At 51.1% G+C, this 25,397-nt stretch overlaps 1 protein-coding gene across 4 annotated transcripts in view; it reads left to right on the forward strand.

Annotated features, from left to right (window-relative positions):
* Nucleotides 1-15,769: 15,769 nt before the first annotated feature.
* POC1A (POC1 centriolar protein A) overlaps nucleotides 15,770-25,397 on the forward strand; it is a 67,738-nt gene continuing 58,110 nt past the window's right edge. For 2 of the 4 annotated variants that reach the window (XR_011994386.1, XM_072720808.1), the window contains exons 1-6: nucleotides 15,795-16,213; nucleotides 18,949-19,033; nucleotides 19,874-20,154; nucleotides 20,557-20,736; nucleotides 21,964-22,071; nucleotides 22,982-23,097. Coding sequence is in view for 2 of the 4 variants with exons in the window: in XM_072720808.1 (XP_072576909.1) it covers nucleotides 18,989-19,033; nucleotides 19,874-20,154; nucleotides 20,557-20,736; nucleotides 21,964-22,071; nucleotides 22,982-23,097 (730 nt within the window). In the remaining 2 variants the exon portion in view is untranslated. Of the gene's footprint in view, nucleotides 16,214-18,948; nucleotides 19,034-19,873; nucleotides 20,155-20,556; nucleotides 20,737-21,963; nucleotides 22,072-22,981; nucleotides 23,098-25,397 lie in introns of all 4 variants that reach the window. The other 2 variants (XM_025986906.2, XR_011994387.1) reach the window with 2 other exon arrangements.

Below are 25,397 nucleotides of genomic sequence, written 5' to 3' on the forward strand. Positions count from 1 at the left end.
TTTTTTTTTTTTTTTTTTTTTTAATGATAGTCATACAGAGAGAAAGAGAGAGGCAGAGACACAGGCAGAGGGAGAAGCAGGCTCCATGCACCGGGAGCCTGACGTGGGGATTCGATCCCGGGTCTCCAGGATCGCGCCCTGGGCCAAAGGCAGGCGCCAAACCGCTGCGCCACCCAGGGATCCCGGTTTCTCTTTTCTGAGCTACTCACATCAAGGTTCATTGGCTTCATGGCTCTTACTTGGTGGTGGTGGGGGCCTTAAGAGGGTCAGCAGTACTGGTGGCTCACAAGAGGTACTCAATGAGCATTTGTTGAATGAATGAATGGACGAACAAATGCGTGTGCGAATGAATAAATGGAATGGGTAAATAAACGAAGATTTGCTGTGAACCATATGTGAATGCATGTGTGTTGGGGGTGGGGGGCGCGGTTCTTGGGCCGCAGAGATGGGGCAGTTTGTGGGCAGGTTGTGTCAGCAAAGAGGCAAGTGTGGAAAGCAAGAAGCAGATGGCTGGTCAGCAGATAGCCCAGAGATGGGTGGGGGAATTTGCAAGCTCATTGACCAGGCACCTGCTTGCTTGGGCATTTGCAGGAGCCTGCCCGGGGATATTTGTGAGTGCCCACATCCTAAGCATCCTGCTACCACACCTCCTCTCATCCAGATACAAGCACACACAGGTCCTCACAGGTGTCCATGCAGTTCTCCTCCATGCCCCCCTCTGTGTTCATCCTGGATCAGGCCACCTCTGATCCCAGGCCTGGTCTGTGGACCGTGTGTATGGCTAGATGCTCACTGAGGCCCCATGGAACTGAGCTGGGGTAGAGCCTGCAGGACAGACCATGGGGCAGGTGGCAAGTCTTCCCCATCCAAGGCCTTCACCCCATCTCTTGGTCTTTCTCCCACCACCTTCTGTGGCCAGCACATCAGAAGATGGCCATGGCCCTGGAGCAGGAGGGCTCTCACATTACCCCTGGGTAACTACATTTACAAAATAGGTTTTCCACAGTCTGCTTGTGTTTTTGCTGATAGCCCTGAAATGACAAATCAGGTTTGTGAGTTCTTAGGGCCAAGTTTCTGCCAGAGCAAGCTGCTAATTATATTCAGAGGTGCACACACTGGATATTTCTCCAGGGTCCCAGGCCCACAGGTGCCAGAGTTACTGACACTCCTTCTGCATAGCCACATGTCCAGCTACTCTGATCTGTCCTAGCCACAGGGAGGGAGAGTAGCACACATGCTCAGAGCCATCTGTAGCTGCAAAGTCACCCTGTTACAGGCAGACGTACTAGGGCAACCGCAGTGCACCACTGCTGTGATGTTGTCATACATGGTGTCACACACACATGGAGTGCAGGGTTACAGGGTTGTGCACACTGCTTTGCCCCTCCCTCTTGCCCGCTACCCCCACCTCCCAAGTGCTCACTAGTTCCCTGGGATGGGACATCACCATCCCTTCTCCTACCCACATCCCTGATGAGGTCAAAGCTATCATGAGCCCTGACTATCCCTCCTTCAGCCTGCCTTTTCTGTGGCCATCCTACTGATGGATGCCCTGATGGCCTCTGTGCAACTCTGAAAAGTCCCAGCTGACCAGTGTGGATTCAGGGAGCTCCCTCGGGCATCACAGTCAAGCCTTGTGACAGTCACAGTTTCTTCTTTTCGGGCCTCAATTTCTTCACTTGTTTAAGGCGGCATGGACCTGGTGGTTCCAAGTCTTTTCTGGCACTCATGATAGGGACAGCTATGGTCCTGTGGCCCCTCCGGCATTTCCTGGGCTGCGGGGCTCCTTGGAGACATCTGGCTCCTGAGTCTCAAACTTTAAGACAGATGCCTCTCACTAATGAATGGGCCCCCTGGTGAAGTTTCCTTGGAAACAAAGGAAAGCCAAGCTATGCTTGAGGCCTCAAAAGGAGGGGCCCCTCTTGCGGGCCTGATACCTGGCTACCAGCCAGGGCCTGAGGAAGAGGCACTCAGCTTCAAGATAGGGGGCCAGCAAGACTGACCTCTGGGGACTCACTCAAGCCTTCTACAACATGTTGGTTAAAAGAACCTTCTAGAAAAGCTGTCACATAACTCAGCCACATGCTCTGGCAGGGTGTCTCAGCAGAGACATTGTTCTGAAGAGGCCAAGTGGCAGCTCTTCCTTCTTCCCCTTCTTGTTTCTGATCTTCTCAGACCCCTGGAAAGGGGTCAGTATGTTTCAGGGTGCCTGGGTGGCTCAGTGAGTGAAGCATCTGCCTTCAGCTCAGGTCATGATCCAAGGGGCCTGGGATCGAGCCCCACATGGGACTCCCCTGCTCAGTGGGGAGTCTGCTTCTCCCTCTGCCCACCACTCAGCTCATGCTCTTTCTTTCTCTCTCTCTCTCTTAAATAAATAAATAAAATCTGAAAGAAAAGAAAGAAAGAAAGAAGAAAGAAAAAGAAAGAAAGAAAGAAAGAAAGAGAGAAAGAAGAAAGAAAGAGAGAAAGAAGAAAGAAAGAAAGAAGAAAGAAAGAAAGAAGAAAGAAAGAAAGAAAGAAAGAAAGAAAGAAAGTAAGTAAGTAAGTAAGTGACTGTATCTCCCTGGAGCTCGGGAAAGGTCAGTGAGTTTGTAAATCACCCAAGTCTAGTCAGGGTCACCATGGAGAGATCTGTGTACTTTTCAAAGGGTGGTTGCTGAGTAGTCACTGTGTACCAGACCTAGTGCAAGGGCCCAGAGAAAATAAACCAAAGTGCGCCCGAAGGAGCATTTGTGAAGGACATTTAACAGTGTTCTCTGAAAAAAAAATTCTGTGGTCAAGTAAGTTAGGAAAGCCTATTATATAATTCAGCTGGGCTGAACAAAGGCGAACTGGTTTCGTGCTTGTGGGTTTTGGCACAGCTTCTGTCAGGCTGTGTGCCGCAACAGTGTTCGGGGAGTGGGTGGGGAGATGGCGTGAATCTCATTTCCTACCCTGCTCTCTTCTCCAAGTCTCCAGTGGGGTGGGAGACCTTGAATCATTTTGCTGGAGGAGCATGAGGATTCCAGATTCAGCAGGGTGCCGGGGAATCTGCATTTAACTGGGAAAACCATTGATCTTTGCTCAGAGTAGCTAGGGGGATCTTTTTAAAGCAAAACCCCAGAGGTCCTCCTCTGCTCAAAGCTCTCCCATGGCTCCCTCTCACTCAGGAGAAGCCAAGTCCTCATGGAGTCCGGCCCACCCACCTCGATGACACCCTCCCTCTACTTATTTCTCTGTGCCTTAATCCTCCCCAGCAAATCCCCACGTGGGGCCTTTGCTATTGCTGTTCCTTTTGCCCTGTAATGCTCCTTTCTCAGATCTTGGTGGGTGCAACCCTCCCCCCACCCCCAACCCAGCCTTGCACCCCTGCTCTTCCAAGAGGCCTTCCAGGATCACTGCAGTTTCCACAGGCCTGCCTGCTGGCCCCATGAGGCTAGGGCCATGCTGTCTCATGACTGTTTCCAGAACCAAGCACAGTGCTCAGCAGAGGCTGGGGGCGGGAGGTGTGGGGGAGGACTATTAGGTGAATGGAGCCAGAGCAGCCCAGAGCCCTGACAGGGCCTGAGCAGCTGGGAACTCTCTCATGGGTGGACTCTGGTTGGGGCTCTCTGGGCTGAGGTCAGATCTGGTGCCCTGGGAGGGATGAGGGAGGGCAGAGGTGTCCGGGTGGAGGCCTTGGGGAGTGGCCTTGTGGCACCCAGGCTCTGTCACTGGCTCAGTGAGTCTTATCAGTGCCTGTCTTTGAAGTACTCAGTGTTCCTGGTACATCTCCCCAGACGTCATAGCAGTGCTGATGAACCCCACTGCCCACAGTGATCCTGATGAGTTTAGAGGGTGTCCTGTGGCAGAAACCAGAAGGCTCTGAGGACCTAGGGCCAGGCCTGTTCTCCCCACTGCACCTTCCACTGACTCTCCTTGGCCTAGGGGTGACCCCAGTGGGCAGCTGGGGAAGGAGGGTTAGCCAGGCCAGTCTGACAGGTGCAGGGGGGATTGTGGGGAGGGGTTATGGGAGTAATAGACCCTCCTCTGACTCCCTCTTCTGTAAGTTGGGGTGGCTGCCCAGCCTCTCCACTGAGGTCCCTGGGGCCTGTCTGTTTCTGTGTCTTGTCTTCCCCACAAAGTAGCTGTGCAGGAGGGACCCTTCGAGCCCTCCCCCATCATGATAAGACTGTCTTTGGGTGGTCTGGAGGAGCCCCCCACAGGGACTGTGTGAACTTGCACATGTCAGTGGTGGCCTTATTCAGGATCCCCAAGGAATTTTCTGACAAGCAAGGCTTTGACTTTGGGCTTCCTACCCAGTGAGCTGACATTAGGCCCTGAGCCTTGCTCAGAATGGCTCTGCCTGGTGGGTAGACTGGGGGCTGAGCTCCCTGGGCCACCTGTCCTGGCCTTCCTGGGTGGGTGTAACTCTCTGAGCATTGTTTTGCTTCCTGTGCCTGTATCTGTTGTATCTGTCCAGGCATATACAAGTGTGCATGTGTGAATGCGTGGGTCCCCGCAGGGAAAGTCTGCCAGTCTGAGCTCCTGCCATCTCCCCCTGCCTGCCCTGCTTTTTAAAAACCGCCATTTATTGAAAGTTTACTGTGTGCCAGGCCTGTAAAGATTAAACTGTAGTTGGGGGTTGTGCTCCCCAAAAGGATATGTTGAAGTCCTAATCCCTATCCCCCATACCTGGGAATATGATCTTATTTGGAAATAGGGTCTTTAAAAAAAAAAAAAAAAGGAAATAGAGTCTTTGCAAATGTAATCACATAGAAATGAGATCATACTGGATGAGGATGGGCCATAATCCCATGACTGGTGGCCTTACAAGAAGAGGGAAATTTGGACACATAGGGAAGACACCCACTTGCAGAAGGAGGCAGAGAGTGGAATCATGTGGCCTCACTTGCCAGGAACTCAGAGGTTATTAGAAACTGGAAGGGGGCAGCCCCGGTGGCTCAGTGGTTTGGCGCTGCCTTCAGCCCAGGGCATGATCCTGGAGTTCTGGGATTGAGTCCCATGTTGGGCTCCCTGCATGGAGCCTGCTTCTCCCTCTGCCTGTGTCTCTGCCTCTCTCTCTGTGTGTCTCTCATGAATAAATAAATAAAATCTTAAAAAAAAAAAAAAAGGATAGAAAAGAAACTGGAAGGGGCCAAGGAGTGTCCTCTGCTAGAGTTTTCAGAAAGAGAATGACTGTGTCAACACTTCCACTTCTGACTTCAGGCCTCCAAAACTATGGAAGAATAAAATACTTTGTTGTTTTAAGCCACTCAGTTTGTAGTACTTCATGATGGCAGCCCTAGGAAACTAGTATACCTAGTTTCTGCTATGATCTCCACAGGATCTCCATTACATGAGGAAATAAGGCTCAGAGAAGTTAAGCTCTTGCCCACAGTGACACAGCAAGTCGGTGTTTGTATATGGGATTGGAACCCAGATCTGCACAGCTCAGCCTTTCCCTTACAGACCCCAGAATTGTCACCCTCTTCCTTGCCTCTATTCCCTGACCCACTAAAGCACATACCCCACCCCACCCCAGCCCCCCAGGCCAGGGGAGGTCCCATGCCATCCCTGCCAGTGGCCTCTCATCTTCCTTGCTAGCTCCTAGACTTTTCCAGTGTCCTGGATTCCCCAAGCTTTAGCTCTACCTCCCTCCTTCTCTTCCCCAACAGTCTTCAGGGGCACCCCTCCCTATCTCCTGTACCCCACAATGGCCTCAGTTGATGTGGGAGTTCTGGTTGCCCCACAGCCCAGCACCCTGTTGCTCTTCCTACTGCATTTCTGGGCTGTCATGATCTCCCAGCAGCTGGACCCCATATTCCTGCTGTTCTCCAAATCTGAATGGCCCAGGCCTTTATGTTCCCAGACCTCTCCCTTTTCTGAAGGGGCTTATTCGAGGCTGTCCCTGCTGGGACCTCCATGCTCTCTCTTTGCCAAGGACAACTCCTCTGGGGCATTCAGACTCCTGTCTTACCCCAGCTCCTCACCAATGGCCATCTCAGACCAAGCTGATAAGACCTGGCAGTTCCCCTTTCCCTATTCCCATGGTCCCCTGACCCCAGCTCTGTCTTACAGCTTCTGAATTCCTAAACTTTGCTGAGCAGTAACTGGCCACCAGCCCTCCCCACGGAGGAGTAGCACCTTGGCCAGCGTCACCCCATGTGCATCCCCTTGAGCCCTGGTCTCAAACCCCTTGTGTCCCTGTTACACTTAGGGCTTTGTCCAATCTGCCCAGTTAAGTACCTCCTCTGAGTGCTTGGGCTTCCAGTCTCAGAGTGGTCCCCCTGAAGGGGAACACAGACTGTACCCCTTGCTGGCACACCAAGCCTCTGGTGCTCCCCACTGCCTATAGGACAGAGGTAGCATGGTCTTCCTGGCCTTTCCTGCTCCTGTCCAGGCTCCTGTGGGCAGCAACTGTCAGACAGAGGAGGCCTGGGTTCTAGTCCTGGTGCTTTCTCTGCAATAGGGCCTTCCCATATTGAGCTCACTGCCCTCAACCCGCTTTGATCCCCCACTCCCTATCATGGTCCAGAAGCTGTCACTGCCCAGAGCAGGTGCAGGTTGGTTTGGCCAAATCTGGCACAGGCCTCGCATAATCTGGCAAATTCTGAGCTGACCAGGTTGGGAGAGGGAAGGAGGGTGAGCCCAGCACTCGCCTCATATGCTGACCTCTCCTGAACCTGCAGAAGTTTGCACAGAAGAGGTCATGGGAGTCCCTGTGTCCTTGTTTCCATGTGGCCTAACAGGGCACCAGCACACACAGTGTAGCAGTTTGTGTTGGCACTCTCTGCGGTCCTCTCCCACGTACCACTTTCATACATGCAAGCCTGACTTCCTTGCTGGCACCCAAGACTTTGAGTGCTGAGTGCTTTCTTCCCCCAGAAGGCCCTAGGCCTGGCCTAGGAGAGCCTGGATATGCTAGGCCTCCACCGTGGCTGTCTCGAATGTGCAGAGAAACCCCTCCTCTCCCTGATCCTCAGGCAGGAAGGCCCTGAGGCATGTTCTGGGTCGTGACCCTGACCCTCTGGTGTGATTGGGCCCCAGTCACCTTCAGTGGTCACTTGCTTAACAACACACCCTCAACTGGCTGCTTTCCCTTCTCTGTCTCACTTTCCTTCTCTCTACAGCTATTTCCCAGAATCACCTCCCAAATAAATGAGGTACCCCTGAATCTTTCCTCAGGGTCAGCTTCTGGAAGAACCTAAACTAAGATATGCAGACAAAAGTACATGCATAGAGTCTCACTCAGATGCACACACACATGCAAGCATACAGAAGCACTCAGTGACACCACCAGGCACACATGGTCAGCCATACCCAGACACACATACATACGCATGCAGGTACAGACGCCCTTATACACACATACACACGCATGCGTCCTCAGTCACAACGCAGACACGGGCACACACAGCTATGCACCATGTGCTAGAAAGGGGACCAGAACCAACTGACAAGACCTTCCCTCCAGTGGCTATCGAAGTGGAAGTCTGAGCAGCCTGAGCCCCACGGGGGCCCCCGAGGAGAGGTGGCTGTTCATTCTGCTCGTAGAGGATGGGGCCCTTAAACCAAGGGTAGGGGGTAGGATTTGCCCTGAGAGGCGGAACACAGGGGACTCCCAAGCAGAGGGAACAGAGTAGACCAGGCACAAGGGTGGGAAGGTCTGGCCCATGAGGTGGGGTGGGGTGCGAGGCAAGGCTGGAGCAGGGGCAGGCAGATGGGTTATGGGGAACCTGGACTGCTTCTGAGGGCCCTGGGAGCCATGGATGGGTTTAAACTGAGGGAGTACATGGCAAGCCCTGGGGAATACTGCCTGACAAGTGTCATCATCCCTCATCTATGCCAAACCCCTTTTCCCCCACCACCAGGAACAGAAGACAAGCCCTGGCCTTTCTGTGGGGCTCCCCTGCACAGGGTGGCTACTCTGGCCCTGAGCATGTGAGTAATCTATGCAGGGGGAACCTACCTGGGACCCACGGATGACTCACCACAGGAGACCTTTGTCACCTGGATGAACTTTTTGGCTCTTGGCAGCTGGGATGGGAGGAACCAATCCCCAAGGAGTAGGGGAGCAGATGGGTGGTCAGCTCTGCAGTGGAGATGAGTCCACACCAGGCAGGCCTGTCACTGCCCACCTGCCACTGCCCTCTCTGGAGGAGGTGTGTATTTGTATCTCTTCCATCCCATACCTTCCCCTCCTGGGGCCTGGGATACCATTTCCCTGTGGAAGACCTGTTTGTTCTTCAAGTCCCTTTCCCCACATGTCTCCTCCTAGAAGTCCCCCATCTTGTCAACAGAGGGACCCCTCAGTGCTGAGCTGGAACCCCTGGGAGGACACTCACTGGGCTCAGCCTGCTTGATGGCTCCTTCCCTGACTGCCCCAATGAGTCAGGCATGGGGGCTGCTGCTATACGCTTGACCCTCTGTAATGCGGTGATGCCAGAATAGGGCTAGGCACATAGTGGCACTTCACAGATGCTTGTAGAATTGAATTGCCTGATCCCAATCCAATAGAAAGCCCCTCCCAGAGGCTGAGCATCTCTGAGGCCCTTGAAGGGATTTCCTGGTGTTTCTCGGACCCAGTGTCTCCAGGAGCTGAATTGTCAAAGTCTAGGTGATCTTTCCCTATGTCAGGCCAGGGATGAGTGCCCAGCATCCCCTCATGATCAGCAGGGGCAGGTTCCTGCTCTCCTGGAGCTCACAGTCCAGGGAGAGATGCATGAGAAAGTAATGGCACATAAGCATGAGAAGGATGGAGTGAGAAGAGAACCAGAAGAGGTGACTCTGAGGAGTCAATGTTCAGGCTGAGGCCTGAAGGGCCATGCCTGAGACAAACCATGATCTCAGGGAAGGGCAAGCTGGGAGAGGAAAGACCCACGGGGGCCTGAGCTGGGAGTGTGGGACACCAGTGTGGCACGATGAAGAAGGGGAGACAAAGGAGGCCTGGTGCCTTCAGCCACTTCCTTCAGTAAGTCTGCCCAACCGCATACACTCATTGAGACCAGAAGGGCTAAAGAAGTTCCCTGTGGATCTCCTTATTGGACAATGGGGAAACTGAGCCTGAGATGGGACCACAGAGCAAGCTAGGGTTATCGTTGAGACTTGTCTAGTCTTGGGTCCTTGGCCAGAACCTCATAGATGAGTGAGAGCTCCTGTTGAGGGCAGGGCAGGGCTGCCCAGGCCCCTAGTGTGCCCAGGGCCCCTTGGTGAGGTACCAAGACCATCACGTAAGAATTATCTGGACCCATGGAGTCAGACTCTAGTGCTGGCCTAGAAATAGGCATATAAGCCAGATGCACCCTGTATTCTGGAAACCCTGAGCACTAGGCCCTATGAGCAGGCTCACCTCGTTTGATGACTGGTTGCTTCTCACACTGATGGATGGTGGAGGGGGAACATGAAACCGCAGCATATAGTGGGGCATATTCCTGAATACCAGCATGGCTTGGGGTTAACTGGTCTACCATTAAAACATTAATTTTTCATTAAAAAGATATTTAAAGAGAAGCAAATGCTAAACTTACTTGCCTATTTCGGATAAAATACAAGACAACAGAAGACTTTCTAGTGTGGGGTTGGCCACTTTGGGACACTTTTGGCCACCATCTCATGGCCAGCATGGAGCCTGACACAGGGTTCGATCTCACAACCCTGAGATCCTGTTCTAAGCTGAAATCAAGTAGGACACAACTGATTGAGCCACCCAGGTGCCCTGCAGTGAAAGTCTTGAAGCCCTTTTGAGTTCTACTGGGGCCCAAACTATTTAAGAGTTCTTAGGTTTTTTTTCCAGTATATATTAGACTTAAAGGTTCAGACTGTGCAGTCTGTGTAGAACACAGACTTGGGTTCTTTTTTTTTTTTTTTTTTTAAGATTTTTATCTATTTATTTATGAGAGAGAGAGAGAGAGAGAGAGAGAGAGAGAGAGGCAGAGACATAGGCAGAGAGAAGCAGGCTCCATGCAGCAAGCCCAATGCGGGACTCGATCCCATGACCCCAGGATCACACCCTGGGGCGAAGGCAGGCGCTAAACCACTGAGCCACCCAGGGATCCCTGCAGACTTGGGTTCTAATCCTGGCTCCCCACTTACTAACTCTGTGCCTCAGTTTATCCATCAGTAAAATGTACAGAAGTTTGCATCACTTCTGGGGTTGGGACGAAGACTTCATGTGGCATTTGGTGTATAGTGACTTCATGTGGCTATCATGGACTTCAGTGCTGACCCTTTCTAGGCTGGTTCATTGCACCACAATTCAGGATTCCTTGGAGGAGGGAAATCCAATTACCCTCTGATTCTCAGGCCCCCAGCCCCATTTTCTCACTCCAAATGCTCTGGGAGCAGCTGGTAAAGTCCTGCTATGGGGCCCACATGGCTGTGGCCTGCATCCTCCTGTCTTGCTCCACATCACTGGGGTTGGGCTGGTATCTCCAACCACCTCCCACCTCTGGATTTTCTCCACTCTCCCCTGCAGCTGGGCAGAGGGGTGCAGGGACAAAGCATTGCCTTGGCTGCTGTGGACTGGGCCTCTGTTTCTCACAGCCTCACCAGAAGACTGAAGTCTGAGAGGCTCAGTGACTTGCCTAAGACCACAGAGCCAAATTGTAGTCTAAGGTTGTGCTATCCAACACGGCGGCCACCGGGCACATATGGCTGTTAAATTTAAATGAATGGAAATTAGATAAATTTTAAAATTCAGTTCTTTAGGCACAGTAGCCACATTTCAGGTGTTCGATTGTCACATATAACCAATGGCTACTGTATTAGTGCAGCTGTAGAACATTTCCATAACCATACAAAGTTCTCTCAGTCACTCTGGTTTAGAGCAACCTTAGCCCAATGGACTCATCTGGGGAACTCTTAAGACGCTGGTGCTGTCTCCACGTGCAGAGATTCTAAACAGCAGCCAGGGCTGAATATTGATGTTCTGAAGCCCTGTCTACATTATCTACCAGGAAAGTTCTCAGGTTTGAGTTCATACCTTTTATGGCATTTGTACCCCACCTCAGCCCTCCTGTACAAGGTCAGGGGGCCTGAGCTTTGTGGGGTTTGTTCTATCACAGCTGGGCTTTTCTGGCCTCTTCCCTTTACCCTGAACAATATGAATGGAAAGCCCAGCACCTCCCAAGGTGTTGCTTGTGGTTATGGGAGAGAGGACATTGGTCATACTAATGGGATGTGGCTAGAAGGACTCAGCACACAGAGGCTTCCCCATCTGACTTGAATGGATGGTGTGGTGTGGCTACCAACCAGCTCTGTTTCTTTACACCTCCTGGACACTAGTTCCAGGTGCATTGCCATCTCCATCCCCAGGAATTGCCATAGGAACTCTAGACATGCAATTCACTGTTTGCAATATGGAAGAACAGGCTCAAGGTGGACACTCCACTCGCCCAGAGGAACTCCCCAGTGTTCCTACCAATGTGGGCTTCTTACCAGAGTGGCCAACATGGTTGGACGGAGGAGCAGGGCTGAGCAAAGATGAAGGTTTGTGGCCCCTTAGACTCCTCCTTGCTTTGGGGTATAACCTGTCTTTAGAGAAGTTTGCCCTGCAGGGGCACACCATTTCCCCAGTAGATATGACTCAGGCCCAAAATTGCAGTGGGACTTCCCTCCTGCAGGGATCACTTCCGCAACAGGCAGTCCTAGACCATAGCCTCATCTGTGAGAGGTTTCTTTTGTCAACCCTCAGCTCTGAGAGGGGATGTATGGCCAGCCCTCTGACCCACTGAGACTGATTCCCACAACTCTTGGCAATGTTTGTGACTTTATAATCTAGCCTCACTTCTGAGCCCACCTGCTTTATCCTTGCTCTCCAGATGCTTCCCATTCAATCCTGCCATCAGATTTTGTCTAGTCTGTTCCCTGCACTGGAATTGTGCCCCACCCCCCTCCTGTATACCTAGGTCCCATTTGTGCTCTGAAGCTCAGGTTTCCCTGACCTCACAGAAAAGCTTTTCCTGATTACCCTAATCCTTTCCCCTTCTCTCCCACTGAGAACAAGTCCTGCCTGTCACAGGCTCTATAACCACTCATGAATCTTGTCATGATTTGCTTATTTGTTTGGCAGATATTTACTGTGACCCCACTCTGTCTGTGCTCTGTGCTGGGTACAGAATATAGTCACATTCTTTCCCTGGATCTGATGTTCTAAGAGGGGGAAGATAACACCAATAAGTCAAGTGTGTCAGATGGCAATGCCACTGGTGGAAAGTAAAGCAGAGAGAGGGAAGGCAGGTTGGCATTTTAAGTAGGATGGCCAGGGAAAGCCACACCGAGAAGGAGGTAGATGAACAAAGTCCTGATGGGAATGATGCTTGAGCCAAGTGGACACAAGGACAATAGCCAATGCAAAATCCTAAGATAGGAGTGTGCCTGACACATTCTTATTCAAGGAACAGCAAGAAGGCCAATGTGGCCAGAGCAGAGGCAGCTAGGGGAGAAAGGCGGGAGCAGAGAGAGAGAGGTATCTGCTAGATAGTTGGAGCAGAGGAGGTATGTAATGTGACTGAGGTCATAGCAAAAAGTCAAATGCATTAAGTGGCAGCTCAATATCAAGCTTTGATATAAATTAATGGCTCATGGAATCCTTCCTCCCCCATTGGGCAGATATGTTATGATTATTTTATAGTAAAGGATGTGGAGGCTCAGAGATACAGTGTGACTCCTGCTAGATCACCCAGCTTAGAGATGGTAGGGCCTGGGCTTATCTCAAGATGTGCACATCTGCCTGCCATGCTCAGAGTTTCAAGCCCAGGCCATAATGCAGGGCTGAGTGACAGAACTAACGGGGCTTTCTAGGCACAGGTTGAGTTGGGCTATGTGGGTGGGTGTGATCCCTGCCTTTCTTCCTTCTTTCTCTGTCTCATCCTGAGATGGCACTGGTTCTGGGGCAGAGGGTCTGGGAGTGATGACAGGGGGAGAGACTCTTGCAGGGGTGTCTACCCATGGGCTTTATACCAGGATAGAAACATTCCTGCCACAAGGGGGCTTGAAAAAGAGCTCCCTTCCAGCCCCCCTCAACATGGAGGTCCCCCCAACATTAAGGCCAACAATGTTGTCTCTTCCAATATTGAGCATGCGCATCCCCAACATGAGGGACTTAGATAAAAATGGAGCCCAATCTGATGGAGGTGGCACAGGGTGGGGGCTGCTCAGTCAGAAGGTGGAGGCACCAATCTTGATTTATGCAGGTTGTGTTAGTGGTGGATCTTGGCCTGTCTCTGTGGTGTTGGCAGAATGTGGTGTTGCAATATTTGGAGAATAAATGAGGAAGAGTGGGTGGGGCATGGGGCATCTCCAGCTCCTCTTCTGATGGGTAAGGATAGAAGGTAGTGGGATCTGGAAAAACTAGGGAGAGTAAAATCTTCCAGTGCTGTTACTTTGAGTGAGCTTGACATTTGAAAATCATTTTACAGAAGGGTTTCTCTCAATTCTGTTTTGTAGATTATAAGCTCCTATAGGCCAGGGGTGTTCCAGAGCTAAAATTACACAAATAAAACAAAACCAAAACCAAAAACACTACCAATAATAACAATAAAAAACTCTAAGTTTAATGAATACATTTTTCCATATTTAATATTTTCCTTCCTTAAGTTTTTCACTTTAAGTATTTGGACAGCAGGCAAAAGAATAGCTGAATAAGTTGTGAATGTTGGTGGGAAGACTTGAAAATCATCCTTTGAACAGTGTTGAACAATTTTGGGGTGTGTGAATGATGTAATACTCGTTTTAAGGAGAACTTCAGTGCCTGAGTTAAATGAGCCTGAACATTTGTAATGCAAAAAAACAAAACAAAACAAAAATACCAATTCTATGCCAAATCACAGTGAAGATGGGATTAAATATATATCTGTTTCTTCTGTCTAGCCCCAGACTTTCCAGGCCCAAAGCAGAGACCCACTCCTCTACATGCCAGCTACCCACATGTGCCAGTTTCTGAATATGCTCTGGTTTAGAGGTCTACATAGACACCATCTTAGGACTCAGGATGCAGTGAGAAACCTCAGGGCCTGGCCAGATCCTAATCAGTATTGGAGTCTGGCCAAACTAGCCTGTCCAGGGAGATGACAGAAGGTTTCTGAATATTGCAAAACATCCGGTCCATGTCAGTTCCAGATTGGGAAGATGCCCGGAGACAGGGTAGAAGGTCTGGACAAGGACAGCCTGGACTTTCTGACAGCATAAAGTGAGCAGGGATGGCCTCTGGTGGCCAAGCCCTTAGGATGTCTCCTTTTTATTTTATTTTGTTTTTAATTTTAATTTCAGTATAGTTAGCATACAGAGTTATAGGAGTTTCAGGTGTATGCTATAGTGATTCAACAGTTTTATACATTATCAGAGTTCATGGTAAGTGTACTCTCAATCCCCTTTACCTATTTCACCCATCTCCCCACCCACCTCCTCTCAGGTAACCATCAGTTTGTTCTCTATATAGTTAAGAATCTGTTTTTTGGGTTGTCTCTTTTTTTCTTGGTTCATTTGTTTTGTTTCTTAAATTCCACATATGAGTGAGCTCATATGGTATTTGTCTTTCTCTGGCTTACTTCACCTAACATTATACTCCTTAGATTCATTCATTCAAAACTATGTTGTTGCAAATGGTAAGATTTCATTCTTTTTTATGGCTGAGTAATATTTCATTATACATGTATATTATATATATAATCTTTTTTTACCCATTCATCTACTGATGGACACTTGGGTTGCTTCCACAATTTGGCTATTGTAAATAATGCTGCAATAAACATGGAGGGGCATATATCTTTTTGAATTAGTGTTTTCCTATTCTTTGGGTAACTATCTGGTAGTGGAATTACTGGATCATACGGTAGTTCCATTTTGAATTTTTTGATAAAACTTCATACAGTTTTCCACAGTGGCTGCACCAGTTTGCATTCCCATCAGCAGTGCACGAAGGTTCATTTTTTCTCTGCATCCTTGCCAACACTTGCTACCTGTGTTTTTGGTTTTAGCCATTCTGACAGTTGTGAGGTGGCATCTCATGGTGGCTTCAATTTGCATTTCCCTGAGGATGAGTGATGTGGAGCATCTTTTCATGTGTCTGATGGCCATCTGGATGTCTTCTCTGGAGAACTGTCCATGTCTTCTGCTCACTTTTAATTGGATTATTTGAATTTTTGACGTTGAATTATAGAAGTTCCTTATACATTTTGGACACTAACCCTTTATCAGATATGTCATTTGCAAATATGTTCTCCCATTCAGTAGGTTGTCTTCCGGCTTTGCTAATTATTTTCTTTGCCCTGTAGAAGCTTTTTTTTTTTTTTCCTGTAGAAGCTTTTAATTTGAGGTAGTCCAAAGAGTTTAATTTTGCTTTTGTCTCCCTTGTCTCAGGAAACGTATCTAGAAATGTCTCCTCTTTTAAACATGTAACTTGTAACAGCTTCTCAGGACTGAGGGGTCTGAGAGGACCAGGCTGCCTCACACTCCCTTGTATTACAAATGGGTAAACTAAGGTGCAAGCAGAGGTGCTTCCCTCCCCCCCCCAAGGTCACACAAGGAAGCAGGACAATAACAGATTAGAACCTAGATTTCTCCACCCGTAGGTGTAATTCCAAGTGACTACCGCTCTTTTAAATGGACACTTGTTGTAAATTAGGAGGAGTGAACCATTTAAAGACTCTCTGAGGGGCGACTAATTGGCTCTTAAGGTATTGGGCGAACACCCGGTTTCAAGGGCCCTTTAAGAGAACACGTATACAATGACCCACGTGTCCTGCACTTCCGGGATCCTTGAAGTCTTTCCTACCGGTGGTTAATCCCCCGCCCGCCCTCAAGGTATCTCGGGAAAAGTAGTTCCACTTTCCTGCAGACACAAGGTGGCGGCCGTCTTGAAACTGCATTTCCCAGAAGGCTTTGCTCGCCGCCCCGTAAACCGGGCTACGGGCCGGCGGAGTGAACCCCTCATCCTGTTTTTTTTTTTTTTAATTTCCCAGGGGATTAGTGACAGTGGGCAGAGACCTCTGGCGGCAGCCTCCGTGGGCTGCTTGGCCTGGTGGAGCTGCGCGCCGAGGCTTTGAAACAGATCACACCGCGCTGCTTCCGGCCGGGAGACAGAAAGCTGAGGCGCTGCGTCTCCTTTAACCGCCGTGGGCGGGGCGTGGCGACGCGACCCGCGTTGCTATTGGCGGCGGTTGGGGGGCGCGGAAACTGAACGGGCCGCAACGGCCTACGCCGCCTTCTCCGGCGCCTTGGGCGCCCCCGGCCCGCCATGGCTGCGCCTTGCCCTGTAAGTGCCTGCCGGCGGTCTCCCCGCGGGGTGGGCGCCTGGCCGGGGCGATGGCTGCGAGGGGAGCACGTGGGACGCCGGGTTCCGAGCAGGTCTTCCCCAGCCCCGGGGTACCGTCTGTGCAGGGGGCGCTGGGTCGGGAAGCCTAGTGGGCACCTCCTGGAGCCAGAGCCTCTGCCGGCCACCGGGCGGACCAGCCAGTCCCTGCTCCTAGGGTTTGCATCCTCGCGGAGGAGACGGTGGTACTAGTGTGTTCCGACGGGAGGTCGGGCCAGAGGCCAGCGTCGGGCCTGCCTGGCCTCAGCCTGGCGGTCCTGAGCAGTGGGGGGCTGGGTGGGGGCGTGGTGAGCGTCCACCTTGCTCGGACGGGACCTCGCAGGTCCGCAGTGTGATCTGGGCCTGGCGCCCTGAGTTCCAGGTTCCTCCAGAGGGAAGCACTCCAACCCCCTCCCCCCCTTTTTTTTTCTTCCTGAGAGAGTGTTTAAACAGGTCTCGCCTTTGGGCAGTGTCGAGAGTCAGAAAGACTGGGTGGTGCCTGCTGGCACCCTTAGGCGTGTGGGGACTCGAGCAGAGGGCCAAAATGTAGGCTTTTTGACCCCTAATCTAGGGCCCTTCCCATAAGTCCCTCCCCACTTGCTTCGAAATATCAACCACCTCTGGGGTGAGGAGGTGAAAGGGTGTTGGGAGGTTTCAGGGGCCGCCTGGTCAGAGGTGGATCTGAACTTGCTTCTGTCCACTGAGCTTAGAGGTGGGCATTATCTTCTCCCAAGAGGTTCAGGGGAGGCAGTTGCTGCTCTCTTGGGGGCCCTCCCTCAGTCACCACTCCCTTTCTGTTGAAAGGGGCACTTAGGCAGGTGTGTTGGGGGTGGAGCTGGGCGCAGGGCCATGGAGGCCTTTGTTCTGGTTACAGCTCTCTAGGGTGGCAATGGACTTGCTCTGCCTCCAAGGACTTTTTTTTTTTTTTTTTCCAAGAGGAGGTTTGCTGGGCTCCCTGGTCTGCCCAAAATGCTTCTTTGGGGTTTCCGATATTTGGGATAGGGGAAGATGTTTGCATGGCAGGGCTATAACTCTCCCAAGTGCCAAGACAAGCTGCTGTTGGGTGGAGAGAGTCTCTGGAATGTTTTCTCCATGTCTTACTAAGCAGTGTCCTGAACTACTGCTACCTTGACGTAGGGCGGAGTGGAGACGATGGCCCTGGCCCTTGGGGCCTGTCCAGGGTGACCTCTAGGTTCATTGACCAGTCCACAGTGAGATTGAGGGTACGGAATCTGATTCCTGAGATGGGGGTTGCTGAAAGACCCCCATTTTCTCTTCTTGATTCTTTTAGAAAAATTGCTTTGTTGAAATATTCAAATACCATAAAACCCTTCTAAGGTGGTAAGATTCATCGCTGTTTAGTACATTCATTCACAGTGTTGTGCGACGATCATCACACTCTAATTCCAGAATGTTTTTGTCACCCCAAAGAGAGACCTGTACCCACTAAACAGTCACTCCCCCTCGCCTCACTAATTTCTTCTGTAGATTTGCCTATTTTGGACATTTCATATACGTGGAATCAGACAAAGTGTGGCCTTTTATATATGCCATCTTTCACTTCCCATGTTTTCCGGGTTCATCCATGTTGTAGCATGTGTTAGTACTTCCTTTTTTACTGCTGAATAGTATTCCGTTGTATGAAGAGACCACATTTTGTTTATCTATTCATCTGTTAATGAACATTTAGGTCTGTCCAGTTTTTGGCTATTGTGAATAATATTGCTATGAATGCTTGTGTACAAGTATTTGTGTGAACATGCTTTCAGTTCTTTGGGGCATTTACCCAGAATTACTGGGTCATTTGATAACTCTTTTTGAGGAACAGGAAACTTTTTTTCTATAGCAACTATTTTTTCATTTTTTTTTTTTAATTTTTATTTATTTATGATAGGAACACAGTGAGAGAGAGAGGCAGAGACACAGGCAGAGGGAGAAGCAGGCTCCATGCACCGGGAGCCCGACGTGGGATTCGATCCCGGATCTCCAGGATCGCGCCCTGGGCCAAAGGCAGGCGCCAAACCGCTGCGCCACCCAGGGATCCCTATTTTTTCATTTTTTTGGTTAAGATTGTTTTGTCTATTCTGGCTGTCTCACATTTTTATTTAATTTTAAGATCAGCTTGTCAATTTCTGGCACCTAAAATTTTGATAGGGACTGTTGAATCTGTAGATCAATTTAGGGAGTAGCACATTTTAACAAAATTGCTTTCCATACTTTGAGCATGGATATTTTTCTATTTACCTGGGTCTTCTAAAATTTCTTTCAAAGGTGTTTTATAGTTTTCACTGTATAAGCCTTCACTTTTTTTGTTAAATTTTTTTTAAGATTTTATTTTTAAGTAACCTCTATACCCAACTTGAGACTCAAACTCACAGCCCCAAGATCAAGAGTCATATGCTCTACTGACTGAGCCTATTCTTATATGTCATAAATGGAATTGTTACATTCTTCAGATTTGTATTTTTGCACATCAGCAATAAACATAGATTTTTATATATTGATCTTGTATCCTGCAGCCTTGCTTAACTAGTTTATTCTAATAGTTTTCTAATAGTGGATGATTCCTTAGGATTTTCTATATACAAGATCAGCATTGAGTATTGAACAGCCTCTTGGCTGTTTTAGGAAGAGTCTTGGCCCTGGGTAAGCCTCTTTTTTACCCAGGTTTCACACATTTGACCCTGGCTCTTCCACAGGAGGACCCCTCACTGGAGAGGCACTTTAAGGGCCACCGAGATGCAATTACCTCTGTGGACTTCAGTCTCAACACGAAGCAGCTGGGTAAGAGGAAACATCTTTTCCTAAGCACTAGATTATGAGCTGAGAAAGCTGAGTCTTTACCTGAGAGGGGCGGTGTCGGAGGAGTAGGGCACAGTGAAGGCCCAGGTGCCTTGTCTAGACCTGCATCTTGCTTCAGCTGACCAGCTGTCTGGGTGCTGGGCTTTGTGAACTCCATTCTATATACGGAGTGCGAGACTCCAGAGAGTTCGGGGCCTTGCCAAGGGCACGTAGCCTTGGAGAGTAGGCCCAGCGTCTGATTTTTTTCACTGCATATACCCCAGCCATCTGTTGGGTCTGGCTGGTGGAATGTCTCTAAACAGTGGCTCCTTTTTCTTGGGTCGTCCATTCTGTTGTCCACAGCAATATGGGAACATCTAGTTAAAGGGTGAGAAGGATGAAGAGCAGAGCTGGGTACTCCCTTCCTGCCGCTCTTGTTCAGCAGCTGAGTGATGTGGCTCCTTGGTCTCTTGGGTGCTGTCATGGCTGCAGCTTTCTTTTTTCTGTGGACAAGGCTCTCCCTTTATTCCCATGGTCAGGGTCCCCTGCCAGAGGTTGCGGGTCACTGTAGATTAAGAGCAAACTGGTCATTTGATCTGTCTTGGGGATCTCTAGGTTTCTGATTGACTTGGGCCTTCTCAATGGTAAGAGGTCCATTGGGTTGTCTGGGAGGACTTGTTTTCTAGTGCCCTTAGGGTACGACTGGTGGGGGGAGCCCCACGGGGGATGAGTTTTCTCAGAGGCCTGCTGGGTTGCAGAAATGTGAAGGGCATCTCTTGGTCTGGCTCCCATGTGGGCCTGCTGCATGGAGAGCTGACAGCCCGTTGATTCTCCAAATCCCAGCTCAGCAGTTGCTGGAAGTGTGGTCTGTCTCCTGTCTCCCTACCCTGTCATCCTGCTGGAGGATCAAGGCCCTCTAGAGCTGAGGGTTACAGCATCCCTACTTTCTCAGCCAGTGGCTCCATGGACTCATGCCTCATGGTCTGGCACATGAAGCCCCAGTCACGCGCCTACCGCTTTGCGGGCCACAAGGATGCTGTCACCTGTGTGAACTTCTCCCCTTCGGGACACCTGCTTGCCTCAGGCTCCCGAGACAAGACTGTCCGGATCTGGATACCCAATGTGTGAGTTACAGACTTTGAAGGGCTTGTCTGAGCCTGGGGACCGGGTGCCAGAGCTGTCCACACTCAGGTCCCCATGCTGGCTCGGTACTTGTCACAGTGGGACATCTACCCTACTTCTGAAGAGGTGCCATCAGAAGCTGGGGCTCCGGTTAGGCCCCTCCCATTAGAGTTAGCAGCAGGGATTCTGGGCTTACCCCAGCCATCCTGGAAGGGATCCCATCTGATGCTGATGTGAGCAGGGTGAGTGGTGCGGTTCTGGCCTTCCTTGAGGGAGACTGGTGTGTGGGCCTGCACTGACATTGGGAGAGGCTTCTGAGGGAGGGGTGGGGAGAACTTTGAGGTGCTCACGGACCTTCCCGTCACTGTTACGGGTTTTCTGAGTTGGAATACCCATCCCTGCAGCAAAGGCGAGTCTACCGTGTTTCGTGCACACACAGCCACAGTGAGGAGCGTCCACTTCTGCAGTGATGGCCAGTCTCTTGTGACGGCCTCTGACGACAAAACAGTTAAGGTGTGGTCAACTCATCGCCAGAAATTCCTGTTCTCCCTAAGCCAGCACATCAACTGGGTACGCTGCGCCAGGTGAGCATCATCCTGCCCTAAGACCTTTGGAGGGACCTGGGGTTTGAGAGGCACTGAGGCGCTGCCAAGTTCCAGTATTGTGACCTTGGGCAAACTAGCTACTCTTTTTTTCTTCCTGAGCCTCAGCTTCCTTACCTGTAAAATGGGAACAAAGAAGTTGTTACATTGTGAATTATTGAGGAGCTTCTAGCTCACATTTAACAAGTAAATTAGTTCATTGCCAGCCATGATTGAGCCCTTGACATCCGGGCTGATGTGGCCTAAAGCAAGTTAGCAGGGATTATTGAGGAGCAATAGCAACACAATGGTATTGCTACTACCACTATATGATTTCTTTGCACTTTTCATGGCAGCCCGGCAAGGTAGGGGTATCATTCCCATTTTGCAGATGAAGACACTGAGGTTCAGAACAGTGCAGTATCTTGCCTCTGGGTGCATGCTGGGTTAGTGGCAGAGCTGAGGTTGGAATCTGAATCTGCCTCTGAGAAGTTGACTTTGCTTGAGCTGCCAGTTGGGAGTTGAGGCTTCTGAGGAGGCTGCTCTGGAGGCTGGCTCTCCCTTTGGTGTGGTGGGGACAGTGCTGTGGTGATGGGGGCCAGGTGACTAAAGGATGATGTGGCTCCTTTCAGCTATTCTGATCCTTTCAGCAGAGATCTCCGTGCTCTGGAGGAAGAGGTTGGGAGGTCTGCGGACACTGGGAAACCATGGTAGTCAGAGGTCGGGAACTGTTGTGGCATTCTCCTGGGGACCCCATGCAAGTTACTTGTTCTTCAGGCCATCTTTGTCCTGGGAGGTCCCGGATTGCTCAGAGAGACCTCACCATTAGGCTTCTGAGAACAGGAGGGACCAGGCCAGCAGACAAGTATTGAGCCTATGCCAGCTTTTGGTGATGGGTCCCAAGGACCTCCACACATTTTTGTTGGTAGGTTGTTCTCAGAGTCAAATGTTGGCTCTGGGGACCTGGGAACAGGGTAACGATGCTGATGGTGGGCTTTGGGCCACCTTCACTCTGATAGCATCAGCAGTCAGTACACAAGTTGCCACGTGCAGTGCTGGGGGCTTCGTGCACAGGAGGCTGCTCCCTGCTTACCACAAGGTAGGTACCATTCTTAGCTATCTCACAGAGGGAAAGCCACTTGCCCAGGATCACTCAGGGTCAGAGCAGTGCGTGTAGCTTTGGCTGGTTCTGGGATGGTGGTGGTGTGACTTGTGCTTTGCCTGGTTCAGGTTCTCCCCTGACGGGCGGCTCATCGTGTCTGCCAGCGATGATAAGACTGTAAAGCTGTGGGACAAGACTAGCCGGGAGTGTGTCCACTCTTACTGTGAGCATGGTGGGTAAGTCACAGTGCCTGTCCTCTAACTGCAGGTGCTCATGAAAAGCATGGACTTGGCACCCAAGGACCCCCCAGAGAGGTGGGGCCACATCTCTGCTGCTCTCTGCCTCTGAATTTTTTCCTATGTGACTGGAAGGTTCAGCCTCATCCCCATCTCCACAAATAATGAATGCTTAACCTCAAGACATGATTCTTGGGGGCCTTTCTATTCCCTTCACTTAATGGTTCTCAGATTGTGACTTGTCTATGCAAAAGAAGGTGACCCAGACTCCCCAAAATCATGTTAGTGTATTACCTATGACGATGGGTTTATAAATGAAAGGCTTGTCAGGTTCTTGCAAGTTCTTGGTGGCTGTTCACACTGTGCTGCATCATCAGGAGAGGGAGGAGCCTGCATTAGAGCAGGGCCTCACCTGTTCTGATCTCCTCAATGAACCTCAACTTCTGCTCTCCTCAGGTAGGCGGGAGCCCCAGGGAAAGGCGTCTCCTAAGAGCTGGCCATGGTGCCAGCCTGGGTGTCACCCTTGGCCTGTCTCCTGCAGATGGGTCAACCGGTGGCCTTGGGGTCCCACTGGCCCTTTGGGGCCAGGCCTCATCGCTTTGATGAGGGCCCTTGCTCTGACTCTGAACAGCCTGAGCTGTCAGCTGTCGTTTAGGCTGAAGACCCCTTTCTCTACTTGTATTTAGAGGTGGACGCTGGGATTCGGTCCCTGATGAGTCCACCTCCGGTCACTGTTAGCCACTGTTTTTGCCCTCTCCCTGCTGTCCCTTGGCCACCTGGTAAAGAAAAGGGCAGAAGGGAGATATTCTGGGTTTGGGGAACAGCTTGAGCAGATGTGCAGGGATGGGAATGGGGGGTCTGTTCTGGGCCAGGACAGTCCTACAGCATGTGGCGGCCCCTGCCTTTCCAGCTTTGTCACCTACGTGGACTTCCACCCCAGTGGCACGTGCATCGCCGCTGCCAGCATGGACAACACAGTGAAGGTGTGGGACGTGCGGACGCACCGCCTCTTGCAGCACTACCAGCGTGAGTGTCCCTGAGCAGCCACAGCATGACGGTGCAGAACCTGGCGTCAGGCTTGTGGCCATCATGCTGAAGCAGGCCTGAGGACGGCCCTGGTCAGTGGGGAGGAGTCCTGGGCCCATTGGGATCTCCAGGGGTCAACTCAGGTTGGAGACCAGAATCAGGAAGCAGCCCTGGGGCCATGTCCCCTGAGAATTTTAGCCCTCGGAGGGCAGAACAGCGAGCAGTCAACATAGGCCATCTTAGGCTCCTGCTGGGAGGTAGGGTAGGGACGGACCGGGTGTGATTAGGGTGAGCTGGAAGGTGCTGGAGTGTGGAACTTGAGAGCAGGTGTGACTGGGCAGGGCTGTGAGTCACCTCGGCCGTGGGAATGGGGAAAGGAAAGGAAGGTGGTGAGCAGCCACAGGAGGAACTAGGAGTGGGGCCAGGGGCAATATGGTGGGCAGGCCTGTGGGCCTGGGGCTAAGACCAGGTTGGGGTAGAGCTGGAGTTGTTGGAAAAGCTGTGCTTATTGTCTTGGGACTAGATTTAAAGTCCATGGGCTACATCCAGAATTCACCCCTGAAATGGAAAGGATGCGTCTGGACAAAGGTGTTGGGCTTGGGGTTCAGCTTTCCCTTGCATCCCCTCCTAGCCGATTCTCAGCTGTTGAGGACAGCACTTCCTTGAGGTAACTGAGGCTAGCAGACCTCCCATGTTGAGGGAGAGGCTCTTGGTCTTAGAAAGCATATGGCGGAGGGTGGGCTTTGCAACCAGCCTCAGTATTTGGAGTTGTGGGACGTTGGGCAGGGCATTTGACTCCTTTGGGCCCCCTGGGACAGTGATAGGGCCTCCTTCACAGATGGTGTTGGGAGGGTAATGAGTTAGTCTCTGCCAAGAACTTAGAGAGTGCCAGGCACAAAACAGGAACCAAGTAAGGGGTTCAGATGCTGGTGTTGCCAAGTCTGGGTCCCGGAGATCCTGGAGTAGGGAGTCTGGCCTGCATTGCCCTACACCACCACCAGGTGGCAGAGGCTAGCCACTCTTCCTTAACAGAAAGCCCTGGGGCTTGTAGCTGCAGCTGTTGCAGACAGACCTTCTAGAACAGAGTAGCTATGGGGTCTACCCTCTATTGGAAACCACAGCTTTCCTTCCCTCCTTCAGGCTTAGAGGCCTCTCTTCTCTGGGCCAGGCCTGGGTTGGAGATGGCGCACATCTGCAACGGTTGACTGGGGGAGGGTTGGCAGGTATGGAGGAGTGCCGGGGCGGGAAGGTGCCTCTGAGTGTGGGGTCAGGAGTATTGGGAGGGGGAGGTGACGAGGCCAGGCAGGTTAGGAGTATAGGCTGTTTCCTGTCTGTAAAGGGTGATAATAGTACCTCATGGGATTTGTGAAGATGTGTTGGGGGAGTCTACATGATGATTATAATACAGTAGTAGAAATGTGGTTAGTACCACATAAATCTTTTTCTTCTAATTTGTATTATTATTATTTTTTTCATCACATAAGTCTTGACACTGAGGGGAGAGGATCTCTAGGTGACCACGGGAGAGTCCAGCCTCACCTCTGGTGGATCAGGAGCATGGGTCTGGGTTTGTGGTATGCACCAGTAGGAACCCATTGGGGAGGGCGTTGAATGCCATACTCTGGCCCATGGTCCAAAAGATGCAGCCTGGCTGGCAGTGCTGGGACTGGTCCCATTGCTCGAAGAGCAAAGGTATGTCTGAAAGGACATACAGAGCCTGCCTGGGTGGGAAACTGGTGTGCTTGGGCGACGGGTGGGTGGGCTACTTATGCCCCATGTCTGAGTGAGAGCAGGGCATCCAAGTAGGGCAGGGATCAGGTCCAAGGGATAGGTTTTGGAGATTGAGAGAGTCAGTAGGTGACACTACGGGTTGAGGGCCCAGCTGGGCCCAGAAATCTGGGCCTTGAGAAGGGCTGAGGCCATATCATGGATCCCTATGATTGAGGGGCCATGGAGGGAAAGGTCCACAAAGCAGCCAGAGGGGGGATGGAAAAGGGCTGAGGGGGCAGGACCAGAGGCATAAAGAAAAGCAGAGTCTCCTGAAGAGGGTGGTCAGGAGGTAGAGTGATACAGAGCAGTTGAGAAGGGTGGCAGGTGCTGGAGAGAGGTCCCTTCAGTTCTTGAGGGGGCAGGCTTGGCTGTGAGTGGGCCGGGGAGTCAGTGACTGGCGGGGCTGGGGATGTGGTGAGGGGGCTCAGGTGGCATCCGGAGCCAAATCCTGAGAGGACCCGGGGTACATGAGGCTTACAGGCTCTCTGCAGAGAGATTTCAGTGTGTTTTTGCTATTGTCCTTTGCTCTT

Source organism: Vulpes vulpes, chromosome 9 (genome assembly GCF_048418805.1).
Source record: "Vulpes vulpes isolate BD-2025 chromosome 9, VulVul3, whole genome shotgun sequence".
NCBI lineage: Eukaryota > Metazoa > Chordata > Mammalia > Carnivora > Canidae > Vulpes > Vulpes vulpes.